This window comes from Schistocerca americana, chromosome 9 (genome assembly GCF_021461395.2).
Source record: "Schistocerca americana isolate TAMUIC-IGC-003095 chromosome 9, iqSchAmer2.1, whole genome shotgun sequence".
Lineage (NCBI taxonomy): Eukaryota > Metazoa > Arthropoda > Insecta > Orthoptera > Acrididae > Schistocerca > Schistocerca americana.
The window spans coordinates 108,837,011-108,857,675 of NC_060127.1; the positions used below are offsets into that span (position 1 = coordinate 108,837,011).

Genomic DNA, 20,665 nt, shown 5'->3' on the forward strand with positions numbered 1-20,665 from the left:
TATTCACATAGTGAATAGTTGTTGTGTACAGCTGTGCTTACAGGTAGAACGTGAGTTCCTGTCCTTCGCTGCTATGCCTGTCGTTGCCTCTTCGGTTTTTCCTTCGTTCTCTACTCATGCCCGATCCTGGTGATTCTATTTCACTAATTCTTAATGTTTTTCCATATAGGTTGCCTTTCATTATGTTTTACGTGGTATCATGTCTTCTTGATGGATGCTTTTTGGCAGGAAATTTCCGATTTTATAACATGAGTTACATTATGTTTCTCTATATAATTTGGTTTGGTCAGTTTTTGAAGCTTATTTTGTTTCTATGGTAGTCCAGGATAGGACCACACTGGCTTTATTGTAATATTGTCATCCTCTTATGTTTTAAGATAACCTAATGATGCCCCATCTGCGTGATGTGTTGCTCTTAAATTAACAAAGAATATTGTACAACCTACAACTGTTTTTTATGTAGCAGCAATGGAAACTTGCTGCACCACCATGTCACAATGGAATGGAATAATTTTTGCATAGTGTAATGATAATGAACATTAAGTTACTATCTATAGTTATTTTAAAGATTCATTTACAGTGTAGTATATATTAGTTAGTAAATATTATTTTAGGCTTTGGCGAAAGGTGTAGGGCTCATTTGCAATTATTATTTCTTGTACTAGTCTATCGTACAATCTTAATTCAGGGCGTAATACACCATTTCGAGTTTTTTTTACTTTTTTCTTCTGTTTAGATGTAAACACTGTCTGGATTTGGTTCCATGGCCATGTATTGTGCTGTTTGTGGTGTACAGACTAAGATTTTTTCTTATGCACATTATGTTGTGGTAGATGTATTCACATAGAACTGTTAGAATTTCTAACTTTTTGAATAATTCTTTAGAGTGTGTTCTGTTAGGGCTATTTGTCACTATTTATACAGCTATTTCTGTATCTTAAAAATAATGTGTATGTTCCCAGCAATTATTCCTCAAAACATGATCCCATAGCTGAGAATTGAATGCATATATCCGAAGTAGGCTACTGTTGCTGTCATCAGCAAGTCATATTTTTTCTCTGTGCCTGACACACTGTGTAAAAACAGTCATATATGTATAAGGAAGACAATTTGGTCCAAAACACTCCGTAGGGGATGCCTATATTAACTTATTTCAGGTCTGATAAGTGTTTCACTACTAGTCTTTTAGAAATAAGTGAGATTTCAACTCTTTGCACCTGGTTTTCCAAGCATGACTTAAGCCAATTCTGTGCCATACCCCTTATTCATAATAACTCTGATATGTGCAGTAAAATTATGTGGCCAACTGTGTTGTATGCCTTTGATAGATTTTTCTTTTTTTTTTTAAAAAAAAAAGGAAGAAGAAGGAGAAAAGGTAAAGTTTGTTGCAGTCTCACCCTTAACTAGGGTCTCAAGTAAGAGAAGTTTGTATTTATTTAATTACTCCATTAGTGTATTTTTCATTATGATTTATGTTGTTTTGGAAATGAAACATAATAAAGAAACTGGTTTGCAGTTTTCTGCATTTTCCTCATTACCATTTTATAGTACTGGTATTACTTTTGTTTGTTTCAGGAAAGCAGCCAGATGTGAAATATTCATAAATTATTATTGTTAATGGGTTTTTATGTTGTTTACACATTTCTTAAGGACACTGTCTAGGATCTCATCTAACCCTGTGGATTTATTATTGTTCAACTGGTATATTACCAGTGCCACCTCTTTCTCTATTGTTGGAAAGAGCACCACTGAGTGTGGTTACTGGTCCTTGTGATGCAGAACATATGTGCATGAAAATTTCTCTTGCAGTTTTGAAGCAACGCTACTGAAGTGTGCATTCATGAAATTTGCTTGTTCCTTTGGGTTGCTGATTTGAACATCTTTGCTTTCAATCTATTTTTCCATATGTTTTTGTGCAACATGTGCTGTCTCCTGTCTGGTTACATTCCAGATTGCTTTGCTTTTTTACCTGCCTTCAGTAATGTTTTACTGTTTGTAAGATTTTATTTTGCAGGTAGCAATACCTTTCTATAATGTCTCCCATAAATTTTGTAGATTCTGAAACAGCTGAGTCAATCTGGCTATTTTGGATAGATACGAGATCCCTTAGAGTTTCAGAGGATTTTTGATACCTGTGGTCACCATAGACATTTTTGGAGCTCCAATGAAATGAAATGTTCTGGGAAAATGCTTCCTCAAATTTTAATTTTAATAGTGTCATAAATATATTAAATATTTGTTTATATTTGTTTCTGCACACACTTTCTCCTACCTTTCATGTTGCAACTGGGATGAGAAATGATGTAGGTTTGATTCTCAGAAGACCCTTTTGAATGCATTCAATTCAGCAGACTTTTCTGTGTAAATGTTTGCTTTTGATATATGCCAGAAATGATCTGATCAGCCTAGATTTTGAACAAGTAACTGGCAGTGATTTCTTTCTGTGTCTGTTGCTAGGAAGATTGTTGAGGAAGATTGTTTGGTCATCACTCTTGTTTGGAACAACGAGTTACTTTTTGTGGTAGAAAAGAGGAGGCAGAGGAAACTGGAGGTTGGAGGGTGGAGGTTGGGAGAGGGGGAGGGAGTGAGAGGGGGGAGGGTGCAGGAAGAAAGAAAGAATAATACAGTACAGTAAATTTCATTATACGCTAGCTAAGAAATATGACAGAGAATTATTGTATACTATCAGTGAGAGGTTCCTCATCATATCATCTTTAATTCAGTTAAATTCTAAACATATGTTGTTACAACTCAGTTTATAATATTTACAAGCAAATAAGAGTGCAGAAAAATGATTGTTGATGTACAAACCTCATATGACATAAGATCAGCAAAGTCTTCAAATTTTTTAGCTCGTGGTAGGTTTATTAATTCCCGGTAATCATTGTAGCTTCCCAAACCATTATCCCTTCCTCTAAGAATGTCAAACATATCTAGATCTTGACCATAAGCCTGATCTACTCTGAACAGGTTTCTGTTAAGCTGAAATTGTTAAAATTACACCAGTCACATTATTGAGAATAAACAAATTAGTAATAGTTACAATTCTGCAAACAATTAAGAATTTTAAAATATCTGTGACAAACAACATATAATTTGATGCACTATCATTTCATAGTCCACAGGTACACCCACTGTCATTGTCTTGGAGAATGCCTAATATGGTAAGTTTAGTACAGTATACTCATGTGTAGCCTGTAACCGTTAATTTGTCAGTAGTTTGCCATCCTTTTGGTGACAAGTTGCTGAAAATCATAATTATTGTAAAACACCTTTGAGTAATCATGAGGAATGACCTAACTGGCATGTGATCTGATGTTTCTCTGGCGTATTTCTAACTTGTAGAATTCTTAGAGGTCCATCCGGATCACAGTATAAGTACTTCATCAACATATGATGTGACCTGCATGGACACCTGTGAATTCTGAAAGACTTGGACTGGAATGTCCACTTAAAACAGATAGTAGGAAGAACAGGTGCCAAGCAGAGATTGATTGGAAGAATCATAAGGAAATACAATTTGTGTATGAAATAAGTGACTTATAAAATGCTCGTCTGAGCAACACTTGAATATTGCTAAACAGTCTTTTACACCTATAAGGTTGGGTTAATAGAAGAGAGAGAGCAGATTCAATGAACAGCGGCACATAATGTTACAGACGTCTGTGTAGAGCACATGAGAGCATTATGGAGATGATCATCGAACGTCAAGTGCAGATGCTACAAGAGAGGCTTTGCGCATCGCAGAGAGGTTTACTACTGAAATTCTGAAAGAGTATGTTTCGGGAAGAGACAGACAACATATTAATTACTTCCCCTCACAAATTACTTCCTTCCATGTGTTAGTTCCTCCCACATATGGCTGTGTCCCACATATTACTTCCTTTCTCCTGGATATTCCTTTCCACATATTACTTCCTCCCATGCATTACATCCTCCCATATCTTATTTTGTTACATATATTACTTCCTTACACATACAGGGTAACAATTATTGAACTGTATGAAAAAAAAACATAAATTAGTTACAAACTAAGCTGTGCACACACTTTATTCAACATGTAAACATCACTACCGATATTTGGATTTAGGTTATGGCATGTTAGATATGTCTGCCATCATTGGCGATGATGTGGCACAGATGAAGAGCAAAGTTCTGCATGACCCGCTTAAGTGTCAGAACATCAGTGCTGTTGATGACCTCTTGAATGGCTGTTTTCAGCTCAGCAATGATTTTTGGAGTTATTGCTATACACATGATCTTTAATATAGGCCCACAAAAAAGAGTTGTATGTGTTCAGATCCAGAGAATATATAAGCCAATCGAGGCCCATTCCAGTGGCCTCTGAGTACACCAGAGCCAGAATGATGTCCCCAGAGTGCTCCTTCAGGACATCAATCACTCTCCTGCTTTGATGGCGTCAAGCTCTGTCTTGCATGAACCACATCTTATCGAAATCAGGGTCACTTTTGATAATGGGGATGAAATCATCTTCTAAAACATTCACATACCATTCAGTAGTCAACGTGTCATCAAGGAACATCACACCATCACGAATCTGCTCCAGTCCGGAATCCCTGAACCATTACACCAACAACCTGACAACAGCTTTCGCATCCCGCAACTACCCTTCGGACCTGGTACAGAAGCAAATAACCAGAGCCACTTCCTCATCCTCTCAAACCCAGAATCCCCCACAGAAGAACCACAAAAGTGCCCCACTTGTGACAGAATACTTTCCAGGACTGGACCAGACTCTGAATGTGGCTCACCAGCAGGGATACGATTTCCTCAAATCCTGCCCTGAAATGAGATCCACCCTTCATGAAATCCTCCCCACCCCACCAAGAGTGTCTTTCCGCCGTCCACCTAACCTTCGTAACCTGTTAGTTCATCCCTATGAAATCCCCAAACCACCTTCCCCACCCTCTGGCTCCTATCCTTGTAACTGTCCCCGGTGTAAAACCTGTCCCATGCACCCTCCTACCACCACCTACTCCAGTCCTGTAACCCGGAAGGTGTACACGATCAAAGGCAGAGCCACATGTGAAAGCACCCACGTGATTTACCAACTGACCTGCCTACACTGTGATGCATTCTATGTGGGAATGACCAGCAACAAACTGTCCATTCGCATGAATGGACACAGGCAGACAGTGTTTGTTGGTAATGAGGATCACCCTGTGGCTAAACATGCCTTGGTGCACGGCCAGCACTACTTGGCACAGTGTTACACCGTCCGGGTTATCTGGATACTTCCCACCAACACCAACCTATCCGAACTCCGGAGATGGGAACTTGCTCTTCAATATATCCTCTCTTCCTGTTACCCACCAGGCCTCAATCTCCGCTCATTTCAAGTTGCCGACACTCACACCTTTCCTGTCATTCAACATCATCTTTGCCTCTGCACTTCCGCCTCGACTGACATCTCTGCCCAAACTCTTTGTCTTTAAATATGTCTGCTTGTGTCTGTATATGTGTGGATGGATATGTGTGTGTGTGGGAGTGTATACCCGTCCTTTTTTCCCCCTATGGTAAGTCTTTCCGCTCCCGGGATTGGAATGACTCCTTACCCTCTCCCTTAAAACCCACTTCCTTTCGTCTTTCCCTCTCCTTCCCTCTTTCCTGATGAGGCAACAGTTTTTTGTGAAAGCTTGAATTTTGTGTGTATGTATGTGTTTGTTTGTGATTCTATCGACCTGCCAGCGCTTTCATATGGTAAGTCACATCATCTTTCCACATGGGAAAAATATATCTAAAAACAAAGATGATGTGACTTGCCAAACAAAAGCGCTGGCAGCTCGAAAGACGCACAAACAAACACAAACATACACACAAAATTCAAGCTTTCGCAACAAACTGTTGCCTCATCAGGAAAGAGGGAATTACTAAGAAAACGGCTAAAAATTATCAGTGATGTGGGAAAAACGGAAATGGAAATAATGCGAAAGTTATTAGAAATAGCTGAAATGGTTGTTTAAAAGGTGAAAGGAACTGTTTGTGAACTAGAAACGGTGGATTTTATAGCAGCGGTAGTGTTGAAAGCGGAAAAAATTTTTTTTCGGTTACGGTTTGGAAGTGGGTTACGTATTATTGAGTATATATAGGCGGGATAAAATTGTATAGCAGATCCTGATGAGGCAAAAGTTTGTTGCGAAAGCTTGAATTTTGTGTGTATGTTTGTGTGTCTTTTGACCTGCCAGCGCTTTCGTTTGGTAAGTCACATCATCTTTGTTTTTTGATATATATATATATATATATATATATATATATATATATATATATATATATATATATATATATATATACAAAGATGAGGTGACTTACCGAACAAAAGCGCTGGCAGGTCGATAGACACACAAACAAACACAAACATACACACAAAATTCAAGCTTTCGCAACAAACTGTTGCCTCATCAGGAAAGAGGGAAGCCTTGTGTCTGTATGTGTGGACGGATATGTGCGTGTGTGCGAGTGTATACCTGTCCTTTTTTCCCCCTAAGGTAAGTCTTTCCGCTCCCGGGATTGGAATGACTCCTTACCCTCTCCCTTAAAACCCACTTCCTTTCGTCTTCCCCTCTCCTTCCCTCTTTCCTGATGAAGCAACAGTTTGTTGCGAAAGCTTGAATTTTGTGTGTATGTTTGTGTTTGTTTGTGTGTCTATCGACCTGCCAGCGCTTTTGTTCGGTAAGTCACCTCATCTTTGTTTTTATATATAATTTTTCCCACGTGGAATGTTTCCTACCATTATATATATATATATATAAATATATATATATATATATATATATATATATATATATATATATATATATATATATATATATAAATATATATATATATATATAAAAAACAAAGATGATGTGACTTACCATATGAAAGCGCTGGCAGGTTGATAGACACACCAACAAACACAAACATACACACAAAATTCTAGCTTTCACAACAAACGGCTGCTTCATCAGGAAAGAGGGAAGGAGAGGGAAAGATGAAAGGGTGTTGGTTTTAAGGGAGAGGGTAAGGAGGAGTCATTCCAGTCCCGGGAGCCCAAAGACTTACCTTAGGGGGGAAAAAGGACAGGTATACACTGGCATACACACACATATCCATCCGCACATACACAGACAGAAGCAGACATTTGTAAAGGCAAAGAGTTTGGGCAGAGATGTCAGTCGAGGTGGAAGTACATAGGCAAAGATGTTGTTGAATGACAGGTGAGGTATGAGCGGCGGCAACTTGAAATTAGCGGAGGTTGAGGCCTGGTGGGTAACGAGAAGAGAGGATATACTGAAGGGCAAGTTCCCATCTCCGGAGTTCTGACAGGTTGGTGTTACTGGGAAGTATCCAGATAACCTGGATGGTGTAACACTGTGCCAAGATGTGCTTGCCGTGCACCAAGGCATGTTTAGCCACAGGGTGATCCTCATTACCAACAAACACTGTCTGCCTGTGGCCATTCATGTGAATGGACAGTTTGTTGCTGGTCATTCCCACATAGAAAGCTTCACAGTGTAGGCAGGTCAGTTGGTAAATCACGTGGGTGCTTTCACACATGGCTCTGCCTTTGATCGTGTACACCTTCCGGGTTACGGGACTGGAGTAGGTGGTGGTGGGAGGGTGCATGGGACAGGTTTTACACCGGGGGTGGTTACAAGGGTAGGAGCCAGAGGGTAGGGAAGGTGGTTTGGGGATTTCATAGGGATGAACTAACAGGTTACGAAGGTTAGGTGGATGGCGAAAAGACACTCTTGGTGGAGTTGGGAGGATTTCATGAAGGATGGAACTCATTTCATGAAATGTAGCGCATTGTATCTTAGTGCTAAAAAGGTGCTGACCATAAGAGTGCATCATTGAGAGTTTACTGTCACAGGAACCCATCCACTTCAAATAAGTATGGACCAATTAACCTGACTCTCTGAACCACACACAATACAATAACATGGTTGTTATGTAATGTAGTGGTTTTTCATGAAGGTCATGAGGGTTCTGTCCACTCAAAAATAAAAAAATTCTGATTATTAATGCAATCCAAATAAGTGAATATGTGTTTTATCATTGTAGGCACATTTCAAGGATGTTTGCATATGACCTCACAAGCTATCATAATCACGTTTAAACAATTTTTGAACAACAATGATCCTCTATGGATGAAACTGCAAGTCTGTTGAAAAACTCAATGCACACTCTGGGAAGTGCCTCTGGAAAGATATCTGGGCAGTGGTGATGGAATAATCATTTACCAGAAATGATTCCACAGTATTACCATGTTCTTTACCCATCCACCGCATGACTGGAATTCATTACAGACTACAATTTAAAGTAGCTGAATGTAAATTCCATGTATTCAGTGTCCTATCCAATCCTTGTTATTTTAATCAGTCTATCGCTATGGCAAAATGTGGGAACAAAACTTCCAACTTCATAAATATCAGTCATTTTAATATAGTTTATTTATTTTGATCCATCTCTTTTCGATTTGAACTTTAAATGAGGAAGGATGTTTTTCTGCATCCTTTAAATGTACATTAACTTTAAAAACTACTTCAGTGGTGGCTTGAAAAGTTATTTAGTGTTCCTAGACATCTACAACTCGCTTTATGGAAGAAGAAAATGTGTATTAGGAAGACCATTGACAGTTAAGTAAACTTATAAACATTCAAATGAAAAATATCAAGCCTCACCCAAAATTTAAAATACTTCACAAAAACAAAGTGAACTACAAAAATGTTGACACAAAAGTATTATAACACGAGTGAATGTGGCATGAATTGGCTAATTTCTGTTAGAAGAAGAAAGTGACACCATCAGGATGTGAGTCTCAGTTATAAAAAACAGCCAGCCAGGAAACATAACCATCCCGTTCCAATCTGCAGGTAGTATGGGTCAACTGTACTGTCTCTTTGTAAACTCATCACAGAGACATACTGAACCAGAAAAAGCAGGATGAAATGCAAGACAGTGAAACAAAAGCTAAGAACAATTAGTGGTGTCAAAGTAATAAGGCGTAAAGAGCCTTTGGAAAACAGTTGAGGTTGGATACTTCTTTTCCCAATTGTATCATTTTGATACCCTATCCATCACACACAAGACTTCACTTGTAATGAAACTGGACAGTGTGTTGCACTCAATTTTGTGTATAAGGGGTGTTCAAAAAGACACGAGCCAGAGGCATAATTACAGAAACCAGTACCTGTATGTTAGAAGTAGTGACCATGGTTGTTGAAACACTTGTCCCACTGTGACGTAAGGCAGTGAATGGCTGTCTCATAAAATTCCCAATGCTGAGATGTTAACCAGCTCCGCGCATACAGCTGAATTCGTCATCCGAGGTGAACTATTTGCCCCTCAGAGCAAAAATGGCGTAATCACAGGGAGAGAGGTGCAGACTGTATGGAGGGTGGCCGAGAACCTCCTATTTGAATATCTGCAGGAGTGCCGCGACTGTGTTGGCCATATGAGGCTTTGCATTGTCAAGGAGCAGAATGACCCCACGGGTGAGATTGCCCGGTCGTTTTGATTTGATCGCTTGGCAAAGGGTGGTCGAGGTTTGCAAGTAACGCTGGGCATTCACTGTTGTCCTGTGCTTCACGAAGTAGATCGGAAGGGTGCCATCTTTGTCAAAGAAGAACGTCAGCATAACCTTTCTTGCACTCGTGTGGATGGCCTTGGTTTTTTTTGGTGGTGGTGACCCTGGATGCTTCCACTGGAGACTGTCATTTTGAATCTGGTTTGAAGTGATGACACCATGACTCATCTCCAGCCACCACTTGTTCCAGGAACGCATTCCCTTCCCGAGCATAGTGCTGCAGATGAGCAAGACAGTGGGCCATTCGACATGCTTCCTGGTGTGGTTGAAGACTGTGGTGCACCCACTGAGCACACCCTTTGTGCACGTGCAGTCGTTCCTTCATGATGGTGTGAACACTTGCCAACAACTCTGACATCACAGTCCACGGTGCCACTGAGCTCCGGCTCCAGCTTGCACCAGAACTACAATTCCGTTAGACCTTGCATGTTGCTACTGTGGTTTGATTTTCTTAAGCATTTTGGTCTCTCTCCCAACCTTCATTTGTCCGCCTTACCAGCACGTGCATTTCTGGCTCCTTCACTCCTTCCCCTCTGCCCCCCACCACTAGTTCAGTACGACCCCCTTTTTGTGCTACCTCCAAGTGCTGCCATTTGACAGTAAACTTCGTCATCTCGTTAGCTGAGCCTGCAACTCAGTGCTGCGAGATCAATGCCCTCTGCTCCAACAACAATATCCTTCATCAGCTGGTAGCCAACATTTCAGCCAACCTGGCACAGGCTCTTTGCACAGTCAACAACCTCACTGCTTGCTGCTTCACGTCATTGGTTGTATATCCACACTCATCACTCCCTCACCCCTGACCACACTTCATAAATGTTGGGTCAGTGACATTGAAACAATCAATGTTTCGTGTGGTCAGATACTTCATCTCTTGATACATGTGTGTTCCTTCCATAGTTTATCCATTACAGAAGATCCTCCAGTTCATTATAAGGCCCAATGCCTAACCTCTAAGAAACTTCATCATGCAAAAGCAACCATTCATGAATTCTTACATGCAAGAATCGCGCACCCATCAAATAGCAATTGGTCATTGCCCCTTTATCTAATCCCTCAAAAGGATGGTTCATGCTGATTGTGCAGGGACTACTGCAAGCTCAATGCACATACTGTTATGAACAACTACCGTATTCCTCACATACAACACTGCTTGACAATTCAGTGGGGCATGGGTTTTTGACTTGGTTGACTATCACAAAGCATATGATCAGATCCTTATGTACAAAGACTGCATGGCAAAAACAGCCATCATTATGCCATTCAGTCTGTTTGAGTACTGCTTTATGCCATCTGGTCTCAAGAATGCTGTTCAGACTGGCAACAGTTTGTACTTCTTTCCCTACATTTTTGCTCTATCTATCTTACCGACATTCTCATCTAGTCCATCTCCACTGAGTGGCATGAGCAGCACTTAACACAGGTCCTTAAAGTGCTTGTCGACACAGTGTGGAGATTAACCGTACCAAATCACAGTTGCGCTACACTAGTGCTGCTTTCCTTGAGAATACTGTCACAACTGAGGGAAACCGTACGACATTAGACCATGCCTCTTTTATTGGTGACCTGCCATTACCAGAAAACTACCACATCTGTAATGATTCCTCAGAATGGTAAATTTTTTCCGGTGCCATATACCTCAGCTGCTTCTCTCCAGACTCTGCTGATAGATGCCATGGCAGGCAAGAACATTTCTGTGGTGTGGAAAGTACAATGGTCTGATGATATGATCCACACATTCCGTGCTCTTGAGACTTTCCTTATGAGTGCCTTTACACTTGCTCACTCACTTACTGATGCTTACATCTCTAGCATGACTGACATGAGTGCATTGTCAATCAGCATCGTTCTTCAGTGACAGGTCAGTGACATGACCCGACCTCTCCATTTCTTCTCAAAAAATGCTCCCCTCCTCAATGCAACTGAGCAGTGTTCAACCAGGAACTCCTTGCAATGTATGAGGCTGTGTGATACTTCCATGAGGACACTGAATAACATGAAGTCACAATTTTACCAACCAAAAACTGCTCACAGATGCGCCCTGCAACCCTGCTAATTATCTTCCCACTAGACATTTCTGTCACATGGACCTCATTAGTCAATACACCACAGGTGTGACTAGATCAGGGGACCTCATAATGCTGTCGCTAATTACATGTCACATGTGCAGGGCATTTCATCTTCCTTCTGCAGACGACGACTGAGACATTCAAAATTTACTACAGTACACTACCAATGTGTTGACAGTGGAATACCACGTATTCCTGGCTCCTCCCATCCAGTGCTGTGTGATACCTCTACAAGTGCTCTCCACCCCCTGGTCCTGTCTTCCCTACAACATATGTTTTCTTTGGCCATTCATGATTTTGCACACCTGGAAATAAAGGCTACCACATGCCTAATGACAGACAGTTTCGTGTAGCCTGCAGTAAAAAATGACACGCATGCTTACCTTGCCGCCATAGCAAGGTTGTTTGTCATGTTCGACCCCTCTGTAGGACAATGCGACAAAAGAAAGGATGGTTCCTTCACGTACATCTCAACCTTGTGGGTCCTCTTCCTCCTTCAGAAGGTTTTATGTACATACTACCTGACACTGATAGTGCCAGCAGATGGGTGGAGGCTGTTCCCATCTCAGACATATTTGCTGATCTGGGCACATGAGCCTTTGCCACTACATGGCCCTCCCAATTTGGCTGTCCATCTTCTATAATGACCAACCAAGGGAGACAATTCAAGTCACTCCTCTTTACCAGATTCTGCGGCCTGTGTGGTGTCAACAAATTCCACATGACTGCGTATCCCCCCTTGAGCAACGGACTCGTTGAGCGTTGGAACTGTACACTTAAAGTGGTCCTCAAGTGACTTCAGGCTCATAGTCAGAGGCTGTTCTATAGATGTTACTCAGCATCAGCACTGCCTTTAAAGATGACCTAAATTGTTTCTTAGAAAAGGTATTATGTGGTGTGCCTTTGACACATCCTGTTGTTTGTTGAAGATTGAAGACTATGAGCTACTCCCCCCTCCCCCCCCCCCCCCCCCTCTAATTCCCCTCCTCACTACCAAGCTCCCCTCCTGTCGAACACATCCACTCGCACATTACTAACATCCACACTCTGCCCCCACATGCTTCCCACCATACTGTGAATGTTTGTGCACAAAGACCTAGAAGACTGCAAGTTTTTTATGCTCCAGGATGACGTAGTCTGGGAAGCGTTTCAACCTCCTAGCTCCAGCCTGCACAGGGGTGTTTTCACACACAAATAATACTTTAGACATTTGCCTCAACAAGAAACAGCAGACTATGATGGGCCCTTGACGAGGATCCTCTATCAAAATATGATTCTGAGATGTCATCCAGGCCATGGCTTACTCTGTGTGTGTCAAATAATTGACGTTCACGTTCACCTCTCCATGTATATCCACTGATGCCAGTGTCCATCTGATGATTCCCTGCTGGACAATGTGCCCTCTCACTGTGTGACCTCTATACCATCATCACTTCACTCTTCTCGTAATGTTGTGATATTCACGCTTGACATACCTGCATTATGTGTTGAGGATCACTCTCTCCAACTCAGAGATGGCACTCTCTACATTCTCTGTGGTTCTCCACATACACTTGATTCAACATCTGCCAACATCACTCTGCTCGGCTCCCTCCATCTTGTGCATGGTGCCAATGAGGGCAACATCACAGCTTCCTTTGACAACAATGGTCACCTCTCTAACATGGTCCTGCTCTTTGTGCACCCTCCCTCTACAATCCCTCTCTCTTGAGTGGGAAGACCTATGCATCCTCCTCACTGGCTTCAGAACTAAATGGTCTCTGGTATCCACAACCTCACACCACCTGTGGCCTCAAGAGATGGTCCACTCATGTTTTCGTCACAAGCCTGCTGTGAAATGATTGGTCGCACAGTCTTGCACAACTCCTTGCCTGATACCAACCAGCCGCCTCTCCACCACTTACCAGTAAAGGGTCATTTGTTGTTTTCTAGAAGGCTTTTTGCACTATTCTCTATGAGCAACTTGTAATCAAATTGTGTGCCTATGAAGTATCACCTCAGTCTTGCGATTTCATTAATGATTGCCTGTTACAAGGGTCACAGTTTGTGTAATTGATGGGAAGCCATCTATTATAACCAAAGTGATATGTGGGGTACTCAATGGAAAAGTTATAGGTCCTCTGTTGTTCTTAATCTATATAAATGATTTAGGAGACAATCTGGGAAATGCTCTTGCAGTTTTTGTAAAGAATGTTGACATATGTAACATCTAGTAAAGTATTGAAAGATAAGAAAGAATTGCATAATGATTTAGAAAAGATGTCTGCACGATGCAAAATGTGGCAGTTGACCCCAGAAGATAAAAAAAATTTTGAGTTCCTCCACATAAGTACTAAAAACTTGTGTTAAATTTTGGTTACATGATAAATCACACAAATTTAAAGGTTGTACATTCAATTAAGTGCCTACGGATTACAATTACAAACAACTGAAATTTGAACCATCACTCATGAAATTATGAGAAGATGTCAAACCAAAGACTATGTTTTATTACCAGAATACTTTGAAGATGCAACTAATCTACTAAAGAGACTGCCTACACTACACCTGTCTATTCTCTTCTGGAGTATTGCTTCATGTTATGTCATCTTTACCAGATAGAACTGAAAGAGGACATTGAAAAAGTCCAAAGAAGGGCAGCTTGTTTTGTATTATCAAAGAATTGGAAGAGAGTGTCACAGATATTATAAGCAAGATGGAGAGGCAATCATGAAAACGAAGTCATTTTTCATTGTGGTGAGATTTTTTCATGAAATTTCAATCACCAACTTTGTTGCTAAAATGGCAAAATACTTGGTGTACTCCCACCCATATGGGGAGAAATGAGCATCACAGTAACATAAGAGATATCTGAGCTAGTGTGGAAAGATTGAGGTGTTCATTTGTCCCACATGCTGCTCAAAGTGGAACAGTTGAGAAAGAGAGTACTTTTACAAACCCTAAGCCAATACACTTAAGCATGAATTGTGGACTAATTATGTAGATGTTGAAGTCACACAAAATTTATGTAGAAAAGTAGTAGTGTAAAAATTACAAACTTGTGTCAAGAATATTGGTTAGAAAGTTACACTATGTGTAATCCTCAAGGGCAGTTTGCATTTGGAAGCACGTAGAGTAGAATGTTTACAGGGTATGTGTGAAACATTGTATATGATTATGAACTGGCCAAATATGCTAATGTTAATATTATACCACCATGCCCAGAATGTAGATCAAAAAATAAATCACCAGCAGCAAATAAAAAAATTGAAAAACCTTAGAAATATTTCAGAAAATAATCACCCTTATAAAATGAAGGAAAAAGATGTGCAATATGATGGCAGGTACATTAGAACAGTATTTTGCTAATCACATACAGTTGTTCAGACCTGGTGGAAACTTGCAGTAACCGGCAGATAAATTCCAAAAACCTCAGTTGAACAGTGAGAAAGCACATTTGGAAGTTGCCAAAAACCCATGAATAAAATTTAATATTTTTCAGTCTCGCAATGAAGTTTATATTGTTTTAACAAGTGAGAGGCCATTTAAAAAGCTTTCTAAAAGTGGGACCTGTCATCATCTACTCAAGCCTTAGAAGATTCTAGTTTATTTGAATACAAGGCTCTGCAACAGATTAAAATTTTGAAACCCTTTTAGTTTACCACAAAAATAATGTCACATGTCCTCTGACTGATAAACTTTTCAGTGTTTTGCCACCTTTGTGATTTTGTGCATTCATATTTCCAGTAAGAAACCACTAGACCAACTTAAATGTTCACTTAACACAAATATAGGATCAAACTTCTAGGTTTACTAAAGAAAACCATTTGACTTGTAAAATCTAGATGTAAGTCACCAGAATTACAATTTATAGGACACTTACCTCATACACTGTCCATTTATCATCTTTTGTGGCAGGTTGTTGAGTAAGACCAAGTGTGAGCTGATTCAAGTGCTGATCTTGAACAAGTACTTCTGGCTTATCCATCCATTTACTTATTTTGATTTTTCCAACTGGACATCCTATGTCTTTGTACATGCTGAAAATGTGAATTTGTTAGTTCTGTTCACTGATAAGAAACTGTTCATTTTTAAAAATACACAGTCTTGAAGTCTGTTGCCTTTGTTTTTCCCAACATGACTCCTACGTGGAGAGTGGTTGTCTATGTCCATAGAGTTATTTGTGCCCCGACACCAAGTAGTCATGAAACAAGACACCAGGCGATCACAAAACAAGTAGCAGTTTCAAACCATGAATTAAAAGTTTTATATCAAACCCTTCTTCACAATCTACAACAGTTACGTTTTGTCTTCTGTCAGTATCTCATGAAAATGGGCAAGATGCTGATACCAATTTAGCAGGACTGTAAATAGGTATTTACATAATACAGCTTCAGCCAATATTTTCTTATCAAAGATGATCTTAATTCAACATATTCAGGCTAACGAGCACTAAGATTTTAATGATTCTACATAGAATTTGCAGCTCAGTTAGCTCCCATTTCAACCACAATGTACTCATAGATTCTCAAATAAATAATTCTGCACAATGTGAAACATAGCAAAACCAAGTTATTCCACCCACCATTATTCTACTCCTTTGTAATACTATTTTTTTTGTTTATCTGGTGACTATGTCCATCTAAGTCACTACTCATCATAAGCTAATTGAATAAAAAACAAACAACTGGTCTTATAAAATAGCTGAATGCTTTATTGAAGTTACAGAAGATCTAGAAATATCCTGATAAAGAGATAGCCTTTACGTAGACTTTTTAGATCACTGTATTACCACTTGTACAATTTTTCCTTTAGTTTCCCACTTTTCCTAGACAGTATCCATAAATTTTAGACAGCCTTAGTTTTAGGTGGAACAGTGTTGAAATTTTTATTACAGTCATTATTATTCAATTATAACCACCTTTGTACAATGTTTTTAAAACAAAAAATTATTAGAAAACATCTTCACAACAGGTTAGAAACAATAGCAGAGGTGTTTGATTTAATAGCATTTCACTCTTGTGTTTGCATCTATAATTATCTAAAAAAAATATAGCAGTGCACTCTGGTATTTGTATCTACAATTATCACAAACAAACAAGATTAACTTAATTTTTCCAATGGGTTACAATGGGTAGTGACTTTGGCCCATCCTGTATATATAAATACTGTTTGTAGAATATTTTACGTAACCTTATTGCACAGTCTGCTGAATTTAATGGTGTGTTTAATTTTTTTTAAAACTTTGTTAACGAAGAGAAGCTATTACCATAATTCTAGTTGTCTCAATGTCACATGACTAGAAAAAAGTCAAGAGCTAATCAGTAAATTTTGAGGGGATGGACACAGCTAGCCTTGATTTCACTCTTTACAATAACCAATCTCATTTTTCCATAAACTAATTATGTTAGACAATATCTGAAATTAAATTTAAGCCACATACAAAAATATTTTCATTACTTGAGATTTTGCTTAATTCCTAGATTTGACATTATTCTTTTGCTGCCTTAATTTTTTTTAAAAATCAAATAGGGCCATTAGTTTTCCGAATCATCCATTTATAATTAAGAAATTTTCTAAAGTAGCTAAATTATGAACCTGGAGATTTTACACAAAAATAATTCACCATGGAGATGTAGAGAGTATTAACCAAATAATAATATGAGTATTAATACTTTTCTAATCACCTACTATTCAGTTAAACCAAATTATTCTTGAGCTGAACAATCAAAAGTCTGCACTAAAATTTTGGCAATATTATAAATAGGATAGAATGCTACTAATAGTAAAGGTGATATGCTGAGTTGCAGATATGCACAATGAAAAGACTGTTACACACTGACACACAGAGCTTTTGGCCACAGACTTCTTCAGAAAAGAAAGGAAAATATGAGCGCGCACGCGTGCACACACACACACACACACACACACACACACACACACACACACACACACACACTGCATCTGGCTCTCTGGCCATACTGTAACTGTGGTGTTGAACAAAAGCACCGGTATGGGGTAGGGAAGGGGGAGGTAGGAGGGTACAGATGGGGGAGAGAAGAGCGCTGTCTGACAGCACGTGCAGGACTAGATGGTGTCAGGACAAGGCTGATGCAGAATTGGGAGGCTGTGTGGATGAAGCTGGGGGAGGGGAGGAATTTTTTTTTTTTTTGGTGGGGTTTAAGGGCGCTCAACTACTGAGGTCATTAGCGCCCAGTCACCGTTGTTAGAGCACATGGAATCTAGTAAAACTCAAGGGGAGGGGGGACACCAGAAAGACCTGACAAAGATGCAGATAAAAGAAGTAAAAAGGTCAGATATCTTTGGACAAGCCAGTTAAAGTTATAAAACGCAGAACACGAGCAGCTGCTCGAGCGTCGTCAGCTAAAATATCCGGTAAAGTAGATGGCAGGGACAGGACAACACGAGATTGACTAAAGCGGGGACACGACAATAAAACATGGCTCACTGTGAATGCCTGACCACAAGGGCACTGCGGGGCTGGGTCACCGGAGAGCAGGTAGCGGTGGCTAAACCGGCAATGCCCAATCCGCAACCTGGTCAGAAGGACCTCCTCTCGCCGAGACGGTCGGGAGGAGGTTGTCCAAGCAGTTGGGAGCGGTTTTACTGCCCAGAGCTTGTTTCCTTGGAGGGATGACCAAGCATCCCACCACAACGACACAAGCCTCTTACAAACATCCCCACGAACGTCGGATGACGGGACACAATGGGAGGCTGGCCGAGGCAGGAGGACTGCAGCCTTGGCTGCAGCATCCGCAGTCTCATTCCCAGGCACTCCTACATGTCCGGGAACTCACAGAAAGCTGACAGGAGAACCATTATCAGCGAAAGAATGGAGGGACTGCTGTATCTGTTGAATCAAGGGATGGACCGGATAGGGAGCTCCAAGGCTCTGAAGAGCACTGAGTGAGTCAGAGCAGAGTACATACGAGGAATGGCGGTGGCGGTGGGCATACTGAACGGCCTGATGGAGAGCAAAAAGCTTGGCCGTAAAGCTCGAACATTGGTCGAGGAGCCGGTATTTAAAGGTGGCGGCCCCGACGACAAAGGCACAGCCGACACCATCGTCAGTTTTGGAGCCATCGGTGTAAATAAAGGTGTGACCGGCAAGTCAAGCACGAAGTTCGACAAACCGTGAGCAATACACTGCAGCCGGAGTACCCTCCTTCGGGAGTGAGCTGAGGTCGAGATAAATATGAACCGGAGCCTGGAGCCAAGGTGGTGTCGGGCTCTAACCCTCTCTGAAGGTGGTAGGGAGGGCAAAATCCAATTGTCGAAGCAGGCGACGGAAGCGGACTCCGGGGGGCAGCAGGGCAGACACAACCCGTACTGACGGTCAAGAGAATCGGCGAAGAAGGACTGATAAGAGGGGTGGTCGGGCATAGACCACAGCCGGCAGGCATACCGACACAGCAGTATGTCGTGCCGGTAGGTCAATGGTAATTCAGCAGCTTCAGCATAAAGACTCTCAACAGGACTAGTGTAGAAGGCTCCGGTCGCAAGACGTAACCCCCAATGGTGGATGGAGTTGAGATGGCGTAAGAGGGATGGCCGAGCAGATGAGTAGATGAAGCTCCCATAATCCAGCTTCGATCGGACTATGGACTGATACAAGTGAAGCAGGACAGTGCGATCCGCTCCCCAAGATGAACCACTACGAACTCTGAGGACATTAAGGGAACGTGTACAATGGGCCGCCAAATAAGAGACATGCGGAGACCAACACAGTTTCCCGTCCAACGTGAGCCCTAGAAACTTAGTCGTTTCCACGAATGGGAGAACAATGGGACCGAGATGTAAGGATGGCAGAAGGAATGCTTTATATCGCCAAAAGTTGATACAAACTGTCTTCTCTTCAGAGAACCAGAAGCCATTTGCCACGCTCCATGAGTAGAGGCTGTCTAGACAACGCTGAAGGCAGCGCTCCAGGAGGCATGTTCTCTGGGCACTGCAGTAGATCGCGAAGTCATCGACAAAGAGAGAGCCTGAGACATTAGGTGGAATGCAATCCATAATTGGATTGATCGCGATGGCAAAAAGGGCTACGGTGAAGATGGAGCCCTGAGGCACTCCGTTCTCCTGGAGGAAGACGTCGGACAATACGGAACCCACACGTACCCTAAACTTTCGATCCGTTAAAAAGGAATCAATAAAAAGGGGCAGGCGACCGCGTAGGCCCCACCTGTTCATAGTGCAGAGGATACCTCCTCTCCAACAGGTATCATAAGCCTTCTCCAAATCAAAGAACACGGCTACCATTTGGCGCCTTCGCAAAAAGTTGTTCATGATGAATGTCGACAAGGTCACAAGGTGGTCAACAGCAGAGCGGCGGTGACGAAAGCCGCATTGGACATTGGTAAGCAGCCGTCGAGATTCAAGAATCCAAACTAACCGAGCATGAACCATGTGCTCCATCACCTTACAGACACAGCTTGTAAGAGAAATGGGGCGGTAACTAGAAGGAAGGTATCTATCCTTCCCGGGTTTGGGTATAGGGACAACGACGGCGTCACGCCAACGCATGGGGACCTGACCTTCGGTCCAGACGCGATTGTAGGTACGAAGAAGGAAGCTTTTGCCCGCTGGAGAAAGGTGTGCCAGCATCTGAACGTGAATGGCATCTGGCCCCGGAGCAGAGGATTGGGACAGTGCAAGCGCATGTTCTAGTTCCCGCATAGTAAAGGGGGCATTATAAGTTTCCAGATTCAGCGAGTGGAAGGAAGGTCGCCGAGCCTCTTCTGCCTCTTTTCTGCGAAGGAAGGCAGGGTGGTAATGGGCGGAGCTTGAAACCTCCGCGAAAAACCGGCCGAAGGCGTTGGAGACAGCCACAGGATCAACGAGGACCTCATTACCTGAGGTCAGGCCAGGTACCGAGGAGTGGGCCTTAATGCCCGACAGCCGCCGCAGGCCACCCCATATGACAGAAGAGGGAGTAAAACTGTTAAAGGAGCTGGTGAAAGAGGCCCAACAAGCTTTTTTGCTGTCTTTGATGACTCTACGGCATTGC

At 41.5% G+C, this 20,665-nt stretch overlaps 1 protein-coding gene across 1 annotated transcript in view; it reads right to left on the reverse strand.

Annotated features, from left to right (window-relative positions):
• The window catches only part of LOC124551013 (peroxidase-like), a 199,080-nt gene that overhangs the window by 24,143 nt on the left and 154,272 nt on the right, over window positions 1–20,665 (reverse strand). The window contains exons 10-11 of the mRNA XM_047125858.1: window positions 15,521–15,677; window positions 2,812–2,982 (exon numbers count right to left, since the gene is read on the reverse strand). Coding sequence (XP_046981814.1) covers window positions 2,812–2,982; window positions 15,521–15,677 — 328 coding nt within the window. The remainder of the gene's footprint in view (window positions 1–2,811; window positions 2,983–15,520; window positions 15,678–20,665) is intronic.